At 44.3% G+C, this 17445-nt stretch overlaps 1 protein-coding gene across 1 annotated transcript in view; it reads right to left on the bottom strand.

Moving 5' to 3' along the window:
- Positions 1-1150: 1150 nt before the first annotated feature.
- LOC111225962 (latent-transforming growth factor beta-binding protein 2-like) overlaps positions 1151-17445 on the bottom strand; it is a 36990-nt gene continuing 20695 nt past the window's right edge. The window contains exons 4-6 of the mRNA XM_022751029.1: positions 4489-4757; positions 3220-3414; positions 1151-1251 (exon numbers count right to left, since the gene is read on the bottom strand). Of these exons, the coding sequence (XP_022606750.1) occupies positions 1151-1251; positions 3220-3414; positions 4489-4757 (565 nt within the window). The remainder of the gene's footprint in view (positions 1252-3219; positions 3415-4488; positions 4758-17445) is intronic.

Here is a 17445-nt window from a genome sequence, read left to right as displayed (position 1 = left end):
CAGGCTGCTCAGGGAAGAAGTGGAGGTGCCAGGAATGTAATCTTGCGGAAGGCCTCTGCCAGGATGCTGAAGTGTTTGGAATATCTACGCCAACGTTCCAAAACGCCCATTAATTGGGCACATAAATCTGCAACATCAACCTGTTTTATATATTCATAAGTCAGCTAGGTCCTCCCCCATAGAGCCTGTGCACTTAAGTGAAGGATGGTTGCATGTATGAGTTCGTATTTATGCGAGTTTGTGACTGGAGAGGACGTGTATGTGTATGTGTTGTGGTATGTGCACCCTTCACCTCTAATCACCAAGTAGTAATTAGCTCTGAGCTCAGTGGACCCTTATAACTGATGAGAAAACTAAAGAAATATGGAGGGGTACGACCCCTCCCTTGGCATTGACCGCCCCCTCCCTTCCCATGGACACTTCCTGTGTGAATTTGGAGCAAAAGCCCCCCGGATAAATGGCAGGTTTAATGTAATCCCTATAAAATCCTGTTCATGCTGCTACTCTTTCTCTCTTTCTGCCTTTCCATCTCCTCTTTCATTTGCTCCTTTCTCTCCCAGGGAGCACAATTAAATGGTTAACGGCGGGGCCAGCCGCGAGGTGTAAACCGCAAAGGAGATGGGCTAAGTGTTGGAGCGTGGGACCACCACGTGTGTGTGTGCGAGGGGAGATTAGTCCTCTTTTACACAGCCCACTTTTAATCTGCTCCTACCCCCGTCTCTCCTGCCCCTTTCTTCATTTTTCTCTAGTCCTATTCTTGACAGTGAGAGTTTTTAGCGCAGCGCTCAGCTTTAATCTCACCACTCTGCCTCCCTCTCTGAGCTTGGTATTCAGAACAGACGGCATGCCACTGGGAGCCCATTTTGTCAAGCTCACCCCATAAAAAAGAAATGAGAAACTAGGATGGAGACACAGGGGAAAGTGTGTGAGAATCAGAAAGTAAGCAAGAGAGACAGCAAGAGGGAGGAAAGAGAGATGTAGGGACAAGAAGAAGCAGACGAGAAAGATCAGCATTAATGGACAATCAGAAGGCCTGGAGTCGACACTCAACAGAGTCTGAAGCCCTGGTTCTTTTGGCTGCTCTCGCTGCTGCTGCCTGCAGCTGCTGCTGCTGCGAGTCTCACTGTAAACGTCGGTGATGTCTCCCCTCTCACAGCTGTTGTACGCAGCGCCCGCCGCTGCACACCCTGCGGCACAGCATAGGCGTGAAGACGATCTTAATGCGATCCAGGTTGGAGGTGAGGTTGGCCCCTGGAAAAACACACGCCACAACCTGGTTGAGAAGGAGCAAGCAGCAGAGACAGCTGGAAATGAGCTGCATCCTTTCTCCTTCAGCCTCACTGTGTCACACACTCCCCCGTCTGGCAAAGGGAGGTTTATTAAGTGTGTGAGGTGTGTGCTGACGGTTGGCCAGTGGCACGCTGCAGCTGAACGAGCGATGTGCCACAGGCCAGCGAATAGGGGAGAGGATACTATTAGGTATTGGGCTTGACTCCAAAGCCCTTTATCTTTGGGAGAAGGGTTTTGATGTAGTGTATGTGTGAAGGAAGACAAAGAGAGCGTGAGTGCAAGTGAACATTGTGTAATGGTGGGAAAGCTGTTCAACAGCCGTTGCCCTGTACAGTGCTAAAAAAACAAGAGAAGCTTTGAACAGGCAGACAGCTGTGTACGCTCGGAGAGTGCATCAGAGGAAGATGAAGGTAGTGAAAGGCCCCACCCCACTCACCCACCTACCCCCCGCCCCCCAGCATGGGGCAGGAACTATTCTTAGACAACAACCTACTGTCGACTCTGCACGCCACGCTCCCTGTCTGTCTATTTAACAACCTTTAACAACCAAATAGACACACACACACGCACACGCACGCACGCACACTTCTCACTCAATAAACAGACTTCTACCCAATCTAATATCCGGTTTTGAAGTAAGCGCTGTACACACAGTGCGTATCAAGGGAGCCTGTTATAATTATCCAGCCAGATTTTACTGCACCGTGTAAGGAACATAACAACAGCATGAGATAGCTGTTTGCTGTCCACTTGACATTCCTCGACGAACACGCACACCCAAGCAATAACAGGATGCAAGCCTAAATGGAAAGCAATCTCTTTTTAACGCACTCTTTAACGCATGCCTTTACATAATGAAGGGAGATTTCTAGGGAATAAAAATGGGGCATAAAAACAAACGGCTGCTCAGGGAAGAAGTGGAGGTGCCAGGAATGTAATCTTGCGGAAGGCCTCTGCCAGGATGCTGAAGTGTTTGGAATATCTACGCCACGTTCCAAAACCCCATTAATGGGCACATAAATCTGCAACATCAACCTGTTTATATATTCATAAGTCAGCTAGGTCCTCCCCATAGAGCCTGGTGCACTTAAGTGAAGGATGGTTGCATGTATGAGTTCGTATTTATGCGAGTTGTGACTGGAGAGGACGTGTATGTGTATGTGTGTGGTATGTGCACCCTTCACCTCTAATCCACCAAGTAGTAATTAGTCTGAGCCTCAGCTGGACCCTTATAACTGATGAGAAAACTAAGAAATATGGAGGGGTACGACCCTCCCCTTGGCATTGACCGCCCCCTCCCTTCCCATGGACACTCCTGTGTGAATTTGGAGCAAAGCCCCCCGGATAAATGGCAGGTTTAATGTAATCCCTATAAAATCCTGTTCATGCTGCTACTCTTTCTCTCTTTCTGCCTTTCCATCTCCTCTTTCATTTGCTCCTTCTCTCCCAGGGAGCACATTAAATGGTTAACGGCGGGGCCAGCCGCGAGGTGTAAACCGCAAAGAGATGGGGCTAAGTGTTGGGAGCGTGGGACCACCACGTGTGTGTGTGCGAGGGGAGATTAGTCCTCTTTTACACAGCCCACTTTTAATCTGCTCTACCCCCGTCTCTCCTGCTTTCCCTGTCTCTATTTCTTTTTGACAGTGAGAGTTTTTAGCGCAGCGCTCAGCTTTAATCTCCACCACTCTGCCTCCTCTCTGAGCTTGGTATTCAGAACAGACGGCATGCCACTGGGAGCCCATTTTGTCAAGCTCACCCCATAAAAAAGAAATGAGAAACTAGGATGGAGACACAGGGAAAGTGTGTGAGAATCAGAAAGTAAGCAAGAGAGACAGCAAGAGGGAGGAAAAGAGAGATGTAGGGACAAGAAGAAGCAGACGAGAAAGATCAGCATTAATGACAATCAGAAGGCCTGGAGTCGACACTCACAGAGTCTGAAGCCCTGGTTCTTTGGCTGCTGCTGCTGCTGCTGCTGCTGCTGCTGCTGCGAGGTCTCACTGTAAACCGTGGTGATGTCTCCCCTCTCACAGCTGTTGTAGCAGCGCCCGCCGCTGCACACCCTGCGGCACAGCATAGGCGTGAAGACGATCTTAATGCGATCCAGGTTGGAGGTGAGGTTGGCCCCTGGAAAACACACGCACACCTGGTTGAGAAGGAGCAGCAGCAGAGACAGGCTGGAAATGAGCTGCATCCTTTCTCCTTCAGCCTCACTGTGACACACTCCCCGTCTGGGCAAAGGGAGGTTTATAAGTGTGTGAGGGTGTGTGCTGACGGTTGGCCAGTGGCACGCTGCAGCTGAACGAGCGATGTGCCACAGGCCAGCGAATAGGGGAGAGGATACTATTAGGTATTGGGCTTGACTCCAAGCCCTTTATCTTTGGGAGAAGGTGTTTTGGATGTGTGTATGTGTGAAGGAGACAAAGAGAGCGTGAGTGCAAGTGAACATTGTGTAATGGTGGGAAGCTGTTCAACAGCCGTTGCCCTGGTACAGTGCTAAAAAACAAGAGAAGCTTGAACAGCAGACAGCTGTGTACGCTGGAGAGTGCATCAGAGGAAGATGAGGTAGTGAAAGGAGAATAAAATTTAGGAAAGGCAAGCTCACATTTCTTTTTGTTGTGGGTAGAGGCGCCAGAGCTCAGTGCCTGTCATGTCAGAGAGGTGACAGTGCAGATTCCCAAAGATATCAAAGCATGTAGCTGTGCAAACACACAAGAACAAACACACTGCTCACAGTCCTCCCCAGCAATTATGTGTTTGTTGACCATCAGCACACACACATACACACACACACACACACACGCACGCACACACACAGACGCACGCAAGCACACACACGCACACACACACACACGCACACACAAACGGTCACACATTGCATGCAGCTTTGATATCAAATGTCGATCTGTTTGGTGTGATGCAGACCACAGAGGCGGTGGGGTGGGTGGACAGTGGGAGATGTGAACTGCAGCCTGGGAAGAAGCCAATTTTTTTTCCTTGTGGCTAATGTTCCATTTAGCGATGACACCACAGGATGTGTATGTATGTATCTTAGCCTCAGTGAATTGAGTGAAAATGGGCTTGTGTTTGTTTTGACGAGGCTAGGAAGGGTGGAGGGCGAAAGTGAGAGCAGATAAAAGTTTTATGACGGTCATTTCAGAGTGTTTGATAGATATGCTCAGTTTTTTTTTTTGTCCTTACCTGCTGGTAATAGTGCATTGTTGAACTGTCCGTGCAGCTGGCTGTCACTGCTGGTGGGCCTGTGACTGTTAAAGGAGTGCACATTACTCTGACCGTTTCTGTGTCCATGCCGGTTCCTGTGCTCATTGCTGTGGCTGTTAGCATAGCCGTTGCCACCGGGTAGAGCGTTGGAGGTGATAGGCCCAGAGGATGATGGATAACGTTTCACAGTGCGGGAGGTCCCAGTCTGCTGAGGGGAGGAGTCAGGGGGTCCCCGTCTCACTTGGGTCCTGTCAATCACATCATCACAAGACCATAAACATATGACCTCAGTCAAAAGCTAATGTCCCGCACATATATACACTCATAAAGATACTCCCATTAGCAACGTATGTGCATCGCCGTGAAATCCATTTAAGTGTGGTCAGTGTGTGCAACAGAAAATAATATCCCTAAGAGACAAACACGCTGTCTTAGGTCATAGCTTTGCTTTAATTGATTTTATAGATAAGATACAACGATTTGGAAATAATTTTGCTTTAATCAAATTAATAATACCATATCATTCTTTAAGCACACTGGGTTTCTCAACTAACATCTGCTGTAAGTCAGAGAGCCATGACCCTCACTAATTAATGAAAGATTCTGTTTGACATTAAAGACATTTCGCAAGAGAAGATTTTTCACCACTGATTAACAAAAAATGAAGTATCATGCAACCAAAGGGAATAACTCACTGGTCCCAGTTTGTGTGTGTGTGTGTGTGTGTGTGTGTGTGTGTGTGTGTGTGCATGTGTGGCGTGCGTCTGTGTCTGTGTGTGGCTGGTCTGTTTGCCCCGGAGAAAAGTGTGTGATTAAACACATTAGATCTTTCCATCAGGACTACAAAACCTCTCCATCACCCATTGTGTCTGCTTGACTAGATTATGAACTCCCTGTTCTGACTGTGGCCAACCAGGGAGCAACATCCTGAGGGTTGCACCGGGCTGGAGGAAGTATTAAAGCTAGGGTCGCAGAACAAAGCTCGACCAGAGCTGCGAGGGGCACATTTTTTTTTACCGGTGAGCGTTTGATTTGGGTCAATTACTGGGCCTGTGCTGCGCGATCTGGAAGCTGAGCTCATGTGAGCGACCTGGGGGAGGCGCGTGCCTCTCAGACAGACAGGCAGACGGACCTACCTTAGCTCTGGGGGTCTAGGAAAGCTCGGGCAATGTTGGGATTCAGCCCTGCAAAAAAACATCTGGATCCCACTGATCTGCCCTGACAGACCGTCAGCAGAGCAAGACAGAGATGAACCATGTCGGGCAGATGAGAAGAGCAGTTCTACAAAGCACACCTGTGTCCCTGTAATGTAATTGAGGCTGTAATCAAACCCCAAATGAGGATATAAACCATGCATTAACATTTAATACGTGGGGTTTTCAGCCACACACCACGTATTCAAACACTGAATCAGCTCAGCCAACCCACAGACACACAAAGATAATCAGGCAAATAAACACACGTGTGCATGCTACTCTAAAATGCACACGTGTACACACATTCACATACACTGAACCACACACACGCCCTGTCCCAGCTGTGCTAGATGTAGCACAAGCCTATGCATGTCTCTTTATTCACTGAGTAAAAAACCACATTCCTGCTGCCAAGAGAAACGGGACACTAAATGAGAAGGGGAAATGAGAGACAAAACGTTTGATAATGTTCTCTCACGTCATCTTTTCAAAAGGCAGCACCTATAGACAGCTGCTGACCCAGATCTCTCCGGGGCGAGTCCCGGGAATAGGATGTGTCACAGGGAAACAAGAGGTGCTTGTGTCAAGGTGGTGAGGACAGACAGGAGGTGGCTATCCCTGCTACGCCGTCCACTCCAAATTATGATTTGGTTTTTCCATCGCTTACAGTGGACACCTGGCCTGCAAGCATCCTGCCTCGCTTCCTTGGCTTAGCCAGATGTTGCTCACCCTGTCTCTCTCACTTTCAATGGCAAAGTGACTTCCTCCCAGCATGAGCTCAGCGCTGCCCTCTCTGCCTGCAGATCAGGGGGCAGCGAGGGCAAGCGCGACTCACTCTGCACGTTTGATGTCTTCATTAGGAACTTCAAGGCCCCTGCAGCCAAGGAGGAATCCCCCCCCCCCCCCCCTGTTCTGGGTGACTTGAAAGCAATTTTGAAGACCTCTGCCAAGATTACATGCAACATGGTTTGAACAGACAGATGGAAAAAATGTTTTGGGTATCAAATTATGGCCATACACTTTTAATTAAATCACTGATGGGGCTGATAAGAGAGCTGCTGAATGAGCATATGGTAGAGACATGAGGCAAATAAAAATGATGAGAAAAATACACTGAATTTACAAAGTTTGTCTTTTGTATGAGTCTATGAGTCACTGATGCTGTTCACTGCTAATTGAATACTTATATATTTGAAAGTTGTCAGTTGAGCTGTGGTAAGTAATATCTGCAGTTTTCCCCAGCTCTACTGAGCAAATTTCAAAATTATACCTTGCAGCACCTCTAAAGCTCACTACTTAACACGGCGCAGCTCCAATCTGTATACAAACAGAAATATAAAAATGACAGTTTTTGGTTTTAGGGAGACTTAACTTCTCCATTTGTCTGCTGACAAATAACAATTTAATCTACTCAGCACTTCTATGCTGCATATCAGGCTACAGCACCGGTTAGAACAAGTTACAACTTCACTGTGACAACAACTCTGTGGGAAGTCAGGGAGTATATCTTTGAGGCGAGCCGTTTCCTCCCATTTCCAGTATTTATGCTAAGCTACAGCTAATGTCTGCCTGGCTCTAGCTCCATGGGCTACTTAATGCACAGACATAACATTGGTATCAATCTTCAGATCTAATTCTTGGAAATGATGTGAATAAGTGTCTTTATGAAAATGTTGAACAATTCATTTCATGGCCAAAGAAAAAGCATTATGGTTACACATGATGTTGAAATCGCGAGGCCAAATCATGTTTTATTATTTAGATACATTGATTACACTAGGGAGATTCACTTGCATAAAGCGTGAGACTCGACTTGGTTTTGTACATGACATGTATTATTTCATGTTCAGAACATGTGCTCAACAATTATATTCAAAGAAGAGACTGTTCTTATGCGCTGATAAATCTCAGTCCAAACGTTTGATCAAAGCATCAGTTTATATTTGATAGCAAAGGAGGCCTCCAACTAAGACATAAAGACATTGGCGCTGTCCACTTTCACTCATCATTATTCATTTCACATGTATGGAAAGCAATTAGAACTAAACATCATCACATTTGAGGAATTTACAAATCAAACTGAAGGCCAAGAATCGACACTGTGCATGAAACATCCAGCGCGTTGCAAAAGTATTACTTGGCACTCTGTTGCTATGTATCTTTGAACTCATCGCAGCATTACAACATGTGAATATTAGCTCTCATTAAGGCATGACAGGCAGCATGAATGGCAGTTCCAGCCGTGCCTCTTGACCCAGATGAGTTGGAGAGGAGGCAGTTTTGGAGCACAAACAGCACAGAGTGAAAACACAAGCCAGGCCCAAGAACTGGAGGACAGTCAAAAAGGCTGCAAACCCTCTGATCTCTCAGCTTCTGCTGATGCTGTGCATAAACCACATTGTTAAAAAAAAACCCGATGAATTACACTGCCAAGCAAAACGCTAGGTGCACTTTGAAGTTTTGATGAAAGTGTGCTGGGGGAGGGGGTGTTACGTGGTGAAATTCGGTTAGGTGGATTGTTTTTTTAAGTGCCAGGAAACCCCCGTAGTGGAGGCTTGGAAAACACCGCTTCCCATCATCCCGGTGGTGACTGTGTTGTTTCTGTAAGTTGCCCACTGGGAAACAGGAGCCTCTTAGATGGACGGAGAAATTCAGGATTTATCTGATGATCCTGTTCACCCAAAACATTCGCACACTCGCTCACACACACACACACACATACCTACATGCAGTGACCTAGATCCTCGGGAATTGTTTACATCTTAAACCATCTCTGTAGCCCACTTGGCATGACGAGGCCAGAACAGTGTTTATGTGAAGCACTGCACGGTAATGTATGGTCCACAGCTGATTCATTCACTAACAGTTCAGCCTCTGAGGTGCTTTCGTTATCATCCGTCTCTATAAATCTCCATATGAAATAAAGCATATTTGTCAGTTAAAGTATTTCAGATGGAGAGTCTAGTTTTTCTGGGCGTTGGATGCCAAGTAGGTTGGAAAGAGGGTCAGGATTTGTTTTAATAAAAGACATGTATGCTGGAAGTAGTGGTATCTAGCGCTGAGGTTGCAGGTTGCGACCAGGTGAACCTACTTTGCCTTTCAGGGAAAGTAAAAATGCAAAAGGCCGTCTCTAGAGCCAGTGTTTGGTTTGTCTGTTCTGGGCTACTGTAGAACCGTAGTGGTGCACCCACTGTGGAAGAGGGCCGCTCCCTATGTAGATATGAGGGGCTCTAAGCTAACAAAAACACAATGATTCCTATTTTCAGGTGATTATACAGTAATGAAAACATTATTATGAATATGATATTCCATTTCTGCCAATAGATCCCCCTAAATCCTACACACTGGTCCTTTAAATGGTTTTTCACAGGCCCTCTCAGCACTTGAAGCTCAGCACAAGTCTACCTTGGCAAAGCTCATTTTTCATTTTGATTTGTTTGAGAATACCTAACTCCGAACCCACATCTAATGGCTTGGATTGTTGGCTTATGGCAGCAAATGCAGAAAATAGACTGATATGAAGAACTCGTCTGGTTGCTGGATGGAGCCATTTGGCTTTAGACAGACTGTCTAAACAAGACCGTCTGACAGCAGGCAGGAGTGTCTGGCATGAGCATCCCGGTCTGGGTTACACCACAAAACTCGATAGCTCCCAGCTTTGTCACTTTGTCCCGTCACAGTTTTCTTTGTGTTGGACTGGACATGACCTGCAAAGTGACGGGCGGCAAACCTCTGGAGCCGTCAGTAGGTTTAGGACCAATCAACACAAGTCTCTCTCTATCCTGCTGAGGAAAATCAAGTCATTATTCTTTTTATTTAAACAAAATGTTTAATGGTTCCATTTACCTCTTTCCAACACGGAGCATCAGCCAAAAGCCCTTATTACATAAGAACTGCACATAATTAGGGCAATTTGAAAGCTACTTGGTAAATGGGAAACCAAACGACGGTCGTCAAAGACCAAGTGTAAATCAAAGTTTACACACATTCATCGCATTCAGAGAAAGCGTTAAAGGCTGTTGTTCATTTCAAGGCTCGCCCGCGGATATGCAGATCATCAGTCTAACCGGAGGGAACAGAAAAATCTAAAAAATTGTGCAAACAGCAGCTGAAACAATGAAAACTTTGTACTGCTAAACCACTGCAAACGCTGTTGGCAACAAAGGAGGACAAGATTTATGAGTGTGTATTTGGGACATGCACTTTTGCAGTCAGAGAAGGAGAACTGAGAGCTTTACAGAGCACCGTGTGAGGGGCACAAACAGTTTCTGGATACAACAAAGCATATTGGCCCTACTCCAAAGCTTTTAAGTGTTCCCTACGAAGCGGCAAAGCAACAGTTAGGAGATCTGGATTCAGATGGTTTGTGATGAAACAAATAAACCATGAAAACCAGTGAGTTTGGAAAAACACTATAGTGTTCAGAGGAGACACTGTTAAACTGGGAAACACCTTGGAATGGACAGAGATCGTGTATCATTCTGCTCTAGATTTTAAATTTGAGAGTGTCAAGAGAGAGATGTTTTTCAGCAAAAGGCTCTACAACAGATGGTGCTCCACATTTCACAGACTAAAGCTTGCAGACAAGGAAGGAGAGCGCAGACTGTTGAAACTAGTCCCAAGGGGTGTTATTCAAGAACATTAGCAAAGACATACACACTTGACTCTTGTTCATGTTTTGTTATTCAAAGCCCAATAGTGTTATGAATCTCTGCAAAGTCCAAAACATTAACTACAACGTAGCTACGAAAAGGAAAACATTCCAGATTATAAAGATACTATTGTAGATTGACTAGGATTCCTCTTCCAAGTATGACTTGTTTTCTTGAGAATTTGATTTAGGGAAAAGTCAGCTTTTATATCCAATATTTGATAAGAAATTTATTACAAATTGGAAATTTTAGGTCTATTTTGTTTTTTAATTTGAGAAGATGGGCTTGTTTTCCCATGTTTGATCTTGTTCTCAGGGCTCACAGGCAAAAAAGGGAAAAGTTTAATTCAGAATTTGGTCAGTCTTAACAATCTTGGTGTATTTTAGGAGGTGTATAGTCTCTGCGGGCTGAGAAAGAATTAATCTCGTTTTACTCACCCAGTCAGCGCACCAAGCCATCTGTACCACCAGTGGTCAAACCCCACTGTGGTCACACATCTCATTCCTCAGGCTTTATGCAGAACGCCCTCATCCATTCATTATTCACCACCGAGGTCCCTGTGTGTTTCTTTCAATAAAATCCTGAGGTTTGATCCTCAGCAGGCACCGATACATACAATATCCAAGCTCACTTTCATTATACTGTTGTTGTGCGTTCCTCGTAGCAACTGAGTCATGCAATGCCATGTTGGTAAAGTTTGTGTTCACTTGAAATTCAAAAATAACTCAACATGGGCCTCTGTCACATTAAAGTCTTACCCTAAATTACAGCTTTTTGTGGATGTTTAATCTCTGGTAATAAATGTTTTAACCTCCAGAGTCTTGGCTTTTCTCACAGCTTGTTTTGCAAGATAATCATGAAGCTTGCATGTCAACTTCTCATTGAAAAACTCTTACTCCAGGAATGGATCTCAGAACTGGGCAAGGTGGCAGCAATAATAACCAGGGAACATTTCTGCGGTTTCACTTGCTACAGGGGAACCAGTGAACACACCTTTATAAGCATTAGCTTGAGTGCTGGGCTCTTCAAATGCACGGGTGGTTTTGTTTTTTACAACATGTTGTCATGTGTATTTGTAAACATATAGACTCTCTTTATGGAAGGTAGAAACATTACATGGCCACCATTTAAACAGTCATCTCTTAAGGGTGAGTGGACATCTCACAGCGGTGCAGTTGACATCTGACAAATTTACCTAATATTAAAAGTTAATGCTTTTATCCTGGTTTACCTTAGTCTATTTTTTATTTTGTTATTGTCTATTTGTTTTATTTATTTTCTGGTATTAATTAATTTCTACCTATTTTATTGTATTATTATTTTCTTTCTTCTGCCTAGGGCGTGTTTTTGTGTTTGAAATTCAATAAAGTTTAAGTCACAAAAAAAAAAGAAAAAGGAAAAACTCTTGATGCTGAACATTGTTTTACAGTTTGACAGTTTCATATAATACATTTCATCGTTTTCTTGCTGAGAGTTAGCTGAGAAGATGGATGCCACTCACACTACTGCACAGTCCATATGAAGCTACAGTGAGCAGCTGGTTAGCTTAGCTTAGCATAAAGACTAGGAACAGAGGGAAACAGCTCTGTTACTCTTGGCTCTGTCCAAAGGCAACAAAATCCATGTACCAAAACTTCTAAAGCTCACTACTTAATTCACACGTTTAATTGTGTTTCTTTAATCAGTGCAAAAACCAAACATCATGTTGCAATTTCACAGGGAGTTATGCAATGGACTATTTCTCAGCAGGGACTGGTAACTTCCGAGAGCCTCTGCTAGATATTTGGCAAGAAACAGTATATAACTCCTCATAAAACTGCCAAGTGATATTTTTACACAATATAATGTGCACATTAGCAAGCTTTAGAGCTGGTAAACTACCTGTTTCCCCCATTTCACTCTGTGCTGAGCTCAGCTAACCAACTGCTGGCTCCAGCTACATATTTACTGCACAGATATGAGAGTGATATCAGTCTTCTCATGTAACTCTCGGCAAGAAAGTGTAAGCATATTGTTGTTGAACTATTCCTTTAAAGAGCTTGTATCTGAAATCTAACCACTGGTTAGATTGAGATCTGAAAATCTAACCACTGGTTAGATTTCAGAGGAAAAAAATGTAAATAGCACCTTATTCAATTTACAAAGATAAAAGGTGTACAATCTGAACTATGATCACACATACGGGAGAAAATAAAATGCAGAAAGAAATCTCAGTAAGCAACAATGAATGGGTGAAATAAAAAAATATGTCTCAGCAAAGCGACAATAAACAACAGATTTTATTCTTGGAAAAATGAATAATGAATGAATACAGCCTGAAAGGTCAGAATACTGAGGGGAAAAAACAAAATTATGAAATTTTGAATGAATGCTCCTTGGAAATTGAATTTAACGTTGCCAGTGGTGCCAGTAGTCCAATAAGTGTCCCATACTATAAACAAGGAATAACGGCAAAACACCTAGTCACAGTAACATGTGCAGCACTTTAACGATAAGCTCCTTTCTCCTGAAACAAGTTCTTCATACGTGGCCGCATAAGGCTAAACATCAGTGAGCAATTAAGGCCCAGTCTTTCTTTGATAAAATCTCTAGTCATTATGACTTGGATAATTGTGGGTCCTGGCAGAATATTTCCCCTTGTGAAAATCTGGGTGTGTCGGAGAGCTTATCGCACCAGCCACGGAGGCTGGATTAAATCATGTTCTCTCTGTCTGGACGGCCTTCCAGGAATCCCGCTAGTAGCAGCCAGAGCCTGGGTGAAATGAATTACAGTGGGGTTGGATTGATTCAGAAAGCTTTTTTTTCTCCCCAGGGGATGAGGCTTATATTAGTGCAACAACTGGGCCTAGTGCACACTGGGAAGCAGAAAAGGTTCTTGAGAAATTTATTTAGCAAAGACTGTTATTTGGATCAGCCAAAGTGCTACACAGACAAATGAAGAGATGAAGTTCCACCTAATTTTATAGGTATTACCGCCCCCACCGCCAGCATGAAAATAGATTTTCTGTGAATTTGACCTCATTGAGGTTTTCAGACATTACATGATCAAAACATATGACTCCTGCAGTCTACTCAATCACAGGCCACAAACTGTGAAATAACCAGTTCCTTTTTTATCTCCAGGGCGGCAGTAGCTGTGGTAACCTGTCTGTTTTCACCTCAGCATTTATAAAGTGGGATTTTCAAGCTATAAGAAATCCAGAAAGGCCTGATTCTGGATGTAAGCAAAGCAGTGTGGTTGCTGTGGTTCAGGGGCCAGAATCAAAATGCCTGGAGACATGGGGAGCTGAGAGGCCATTCAATACTCTCCAGTTTATTGTAGTTGCTCTGATCATTCACTTAGTAAAATGCCGCAAGACAGGTCAGCAGGAAGAGCCATTACAAAGTGCTGACTGAGACTGTGCCTACACTGGTTAGTGTCATATGTCAGACTGCTTTGACAATAAGCCAGAGAGGGTTTCCAATAAGAGAGGTGATTGAGAGAATTTTTTAAGAGACCTGTAACATGGTTTTGAAAAACAATGAAAACTTGAGCAGAGGTTCACTGACAACACGAGAAAAAAATGCAGACAGGCGACCAACACAAAGTTGTATTTTGATGTCTGGATAAAAGAAAAATGGGAACTTGAGCACTTGGATGAGTATGTTTGCCGCCCTTGGAGGTCTGCTCCACCACTTGGCCTCACGGGAACCCTACATCCTGACATCTGAATAGATTAACTGGTCCCATGCACAGCCATACTGCTAATTCACGCTTTCAACACCTTGCCCCATGTCTGGGGGATGAGCCTGATTGATGCTGTCTCCATCTGCCTCAGCTCCGGAGCTGGAGGCTGGACCGCATTCTGGGATAGGCGCCCCTCTTCCTATAACTGCTGTACAGTATTTGTGCCTCCGACAGCTGCATCTGCACAGGCCTGCTTGATGAGATGGATTTGGCCACGGACGCCGAGCCTGCTGGCACCGCAGCACAGAGAGTGTGTTTCGGATGGGGCTTCGGGAGAGTTGGGATGGAGAGAGAGAAAGACATATCTGTCCCACGCTGAGTGCTGAGTTCTCTATGGTCCTTTGTTCCCTCTGGCCTAGCAGGAAGCCAAACACTCATGGGACTCGTTTGGCTCTGTGTTTGTAGAAAGAAAAAAAACACCAAGTCTTCCTGGCCTGGCTCGTTCAATATGTTGTGTGTTTAGCTTCCTCACATTCGAAAATTTACACGACATTTAGACACACATTTTAACAACATATGCTGAATCAATCTTGGTTAATTTCTACCATCATGTGCTGTTCAAAATTCAACATTGCGCCTTCTTGCCTTTTCCAGCGCGTAGAGAGTTCACCTGAGGACAGGGTGGCCTCCACGGCTGAGTCTGCACTCTGCCATGTTGATGTAAACCCACAGTAGCAGAGGTGCACAATGCCCCCTACAACATCACAAAACCATGGCAGAGGATGTCCAGCCATGTTCCGGAAAGCCCTATCCCATTCACATCACAAGTGAAAATGCTCACCAGGGACCGGGGTCAGGGCAAAGGTCAAGTTTGTAGCATCAGCACACCAAGACAAACACGCCTGCAATCCACACGCAGAAAGCCAGTTAACCTGACCCCATTCAAGTTCATTCCCAGTCTACCCACGCTGGGATACAAATCACAGCTCTGGACACATGGTCATATGCCTGGTTTGGAGTAGAGATAGAGTCCTATTCATGTGAGAGCAACACATACAACCTGTGGGAATTACCCTGCACTTTACCCCTCGGCTCTACTTTAGCCCATGACTCCCCATCTGCAGACCTCCTCTGTTTTGGCAGCAACCAAAAAGGGAGACGTGAGGATGACTCTGTGCATGTCCTCTTTGAGCAGCTAAGCAGACTGCCAGGTGGTACAGTAGGAAAACTTTCCCAGGCCGAATGTTTAGATATATATTTTAGTGTTAAGAACACCCATATCTGATCAAAGTCAAAGGCATCAAGAGTATTATGAGATGGAAAGCTACTGTGGGGATTTGGGCTACTCTTTTAATTTATTATCCTCTCAACAGAGTTATGAGAAACTTGTTGAGCGAATTTCCACTCCCGCCTTTCAACATTTGTGATCATATTTTATTCAAGCTCTGCATTTCTCTTACACTCGATACCCCAAATTCTTCAGTGATCGTTACAACCAGGAACCCTGGTGATGATAGTAAAACAATATTTCGATACAGGTGCTAAGGTCACCTAGAGGATTTTGACAGAGGCTCCCGTCAGCGCTGGTCGTGTGGTTTGTCTGGAGTGGGAGTGAAAGCAAGCAGTGATCCATGATTAACATGGAGAACTCCCACTATGACCACAGTTTCCTCTGAGAAACAGCTGTGTGGCTATGTGCAAAGCCTTGAGTCAACAAGCCACATAACCGCCAGTCCTATTAGTCACCAGGCAAACGGTGGGGCTGATTTAAGCATAGCAGTTAATGTAGAGAAAGCCGTATGTATCACCCACTTAAGGGTCTTTTGCTCCATGTTACTGGGTGTTTTTAGTTTTTCTTCAGCATCTCAGTATGTCACTGGGTGTGACCAAATTTGTAATCATCCCTGAAGCAAATTGCACTTTGCAAAATTGTACTGAGCAGTTACTTTCAGTAATAGACCAAGAAACTGATGCGTTGAAATTAAATTTGAAACATTTGCAATGAAGAACCAGTGGTGATAGATAGGGATATACTGATTCTGATATCGATATCCCACCATTGGGACACTTTGGCCTTGATATTACCACTTAAGATGTGTTTTGGTTTGTACTAGAATCAATCTTCACACAGCCTTTACAAATTATCCATTGTTTGAAAGCTCTAAGTCTCCTGATTCTATCTGTGCAAATTATTTTAGGATTCCCATATCAATACAACAGCTGTTGACACAGAATTGGTTCAGACTTGTGGTTATGGCTCCAAAGTGTTTTCCATACAAAAGGTACTACTTATATCCCATTTTTATGCCCAAAAAAAGATTAAAACAAAAGGCAAAAAATTTTTCACTATTCACTATCTCTATTCCACATTTTGTCACATTACAACCACAAACGGAAATGTATTTCATTGGGATTTTATGTGATAGACGAACACAAAGTGGCGCATAATTGTGAAGTGGAAGGATAATGATACATGGTTTTACAAATAAAAAACTGAAAAGTGTGGTGTGCAAAAGTATTCAGCCCCCGAGTCAATACTTTGTAGAACCACCTTTCGCTGCAATTACAGCTGCAAGTCTTTTGGGGTATGTCTCTACCAGCTTTGCACATCTAGTGACTGAAATTTTTGCCCATTCTTCTTTGCAAAATTGCTCAAGCTCAGTCAGATTGGATGGAGAGCATCTGTGAACAGCAATTTTCAAGTCTTGCCAGAGATTCTCAATTGGATTCAGGTCTGGACTTTGACTAGGCCATTCTAACACATGAATATGCTTTGCTCTAAACCATTCAATTGTAGCTCTGTCTGTATGTTTAGGGTCGTTGTCCTGCTGGAAGGTGAACCTCCGCCCCAGACTTCTTATGGCTTTGTTTCAACAATGGCTTTCTTCTTGCCACTCCTCCATAAAGGCCCGATTTGTGGAGTGCACCACTAATAGTTGTCCTGTGGACAGATTCTCCCACCTGAGCTGTGGTTCTCTGCAGCTTCTCTGATCAATGCTCTCCTTACCCAGCCTGTCAGTTTAGGTGGACGGCCATGTCTTGGTAGGTTTGCAGTTGTGCCATACTCTTTCCATTTTCGGATGATGGCTTGAACAGTGCTCTGTGAGATGTTCAAAGCTTGGGATATTTTTTTATAACCTAACCCTGATTCAAACTTCTCCACAACTTTATCCCTGACCTGTCTGGTGTGTTCCTTGGGCTTCATGATGCTGTTTGTTCACTAATGTTCTAATGTAACCTCCGAGGCCTTCACAGAACAGCTGTATTTATACTGAGATTAGATTACACACAGGTGGCCTCGATTTACTAATTAGGTGACTTCTGAAGGCAATTGGTTGCACTGGATTTTATTTAGGGGGTATCAGAGTAAAGGGGGCTGAATACTTTTGCATGCCACACTTTTCAGTTTTTTATTTGTAAA

The sequence above is a fragment of the Seriola dumerili genome, unplaced genomic scaffold (genome assembly GCF_002260705.1).
Source record: "Seriola dumerili isolate Sdu_G_001 unplaced genomic scaffold, Sdu_1.0 BDQW01000149.1, whole genome shotgun sequence".
In the NCBI taxonomy this organism is placed as follows: Eukaryota; Metazoa; Chordata; class Actinopteri; order Carangiformes; family Carangidae; genus Seriola; species Seriola dumerili.
The sequence above is the reverse complement of the archived record's forward strand: the minus strand, read 5'-3'. Positions and strand labels throughout refer to the sequence as shown.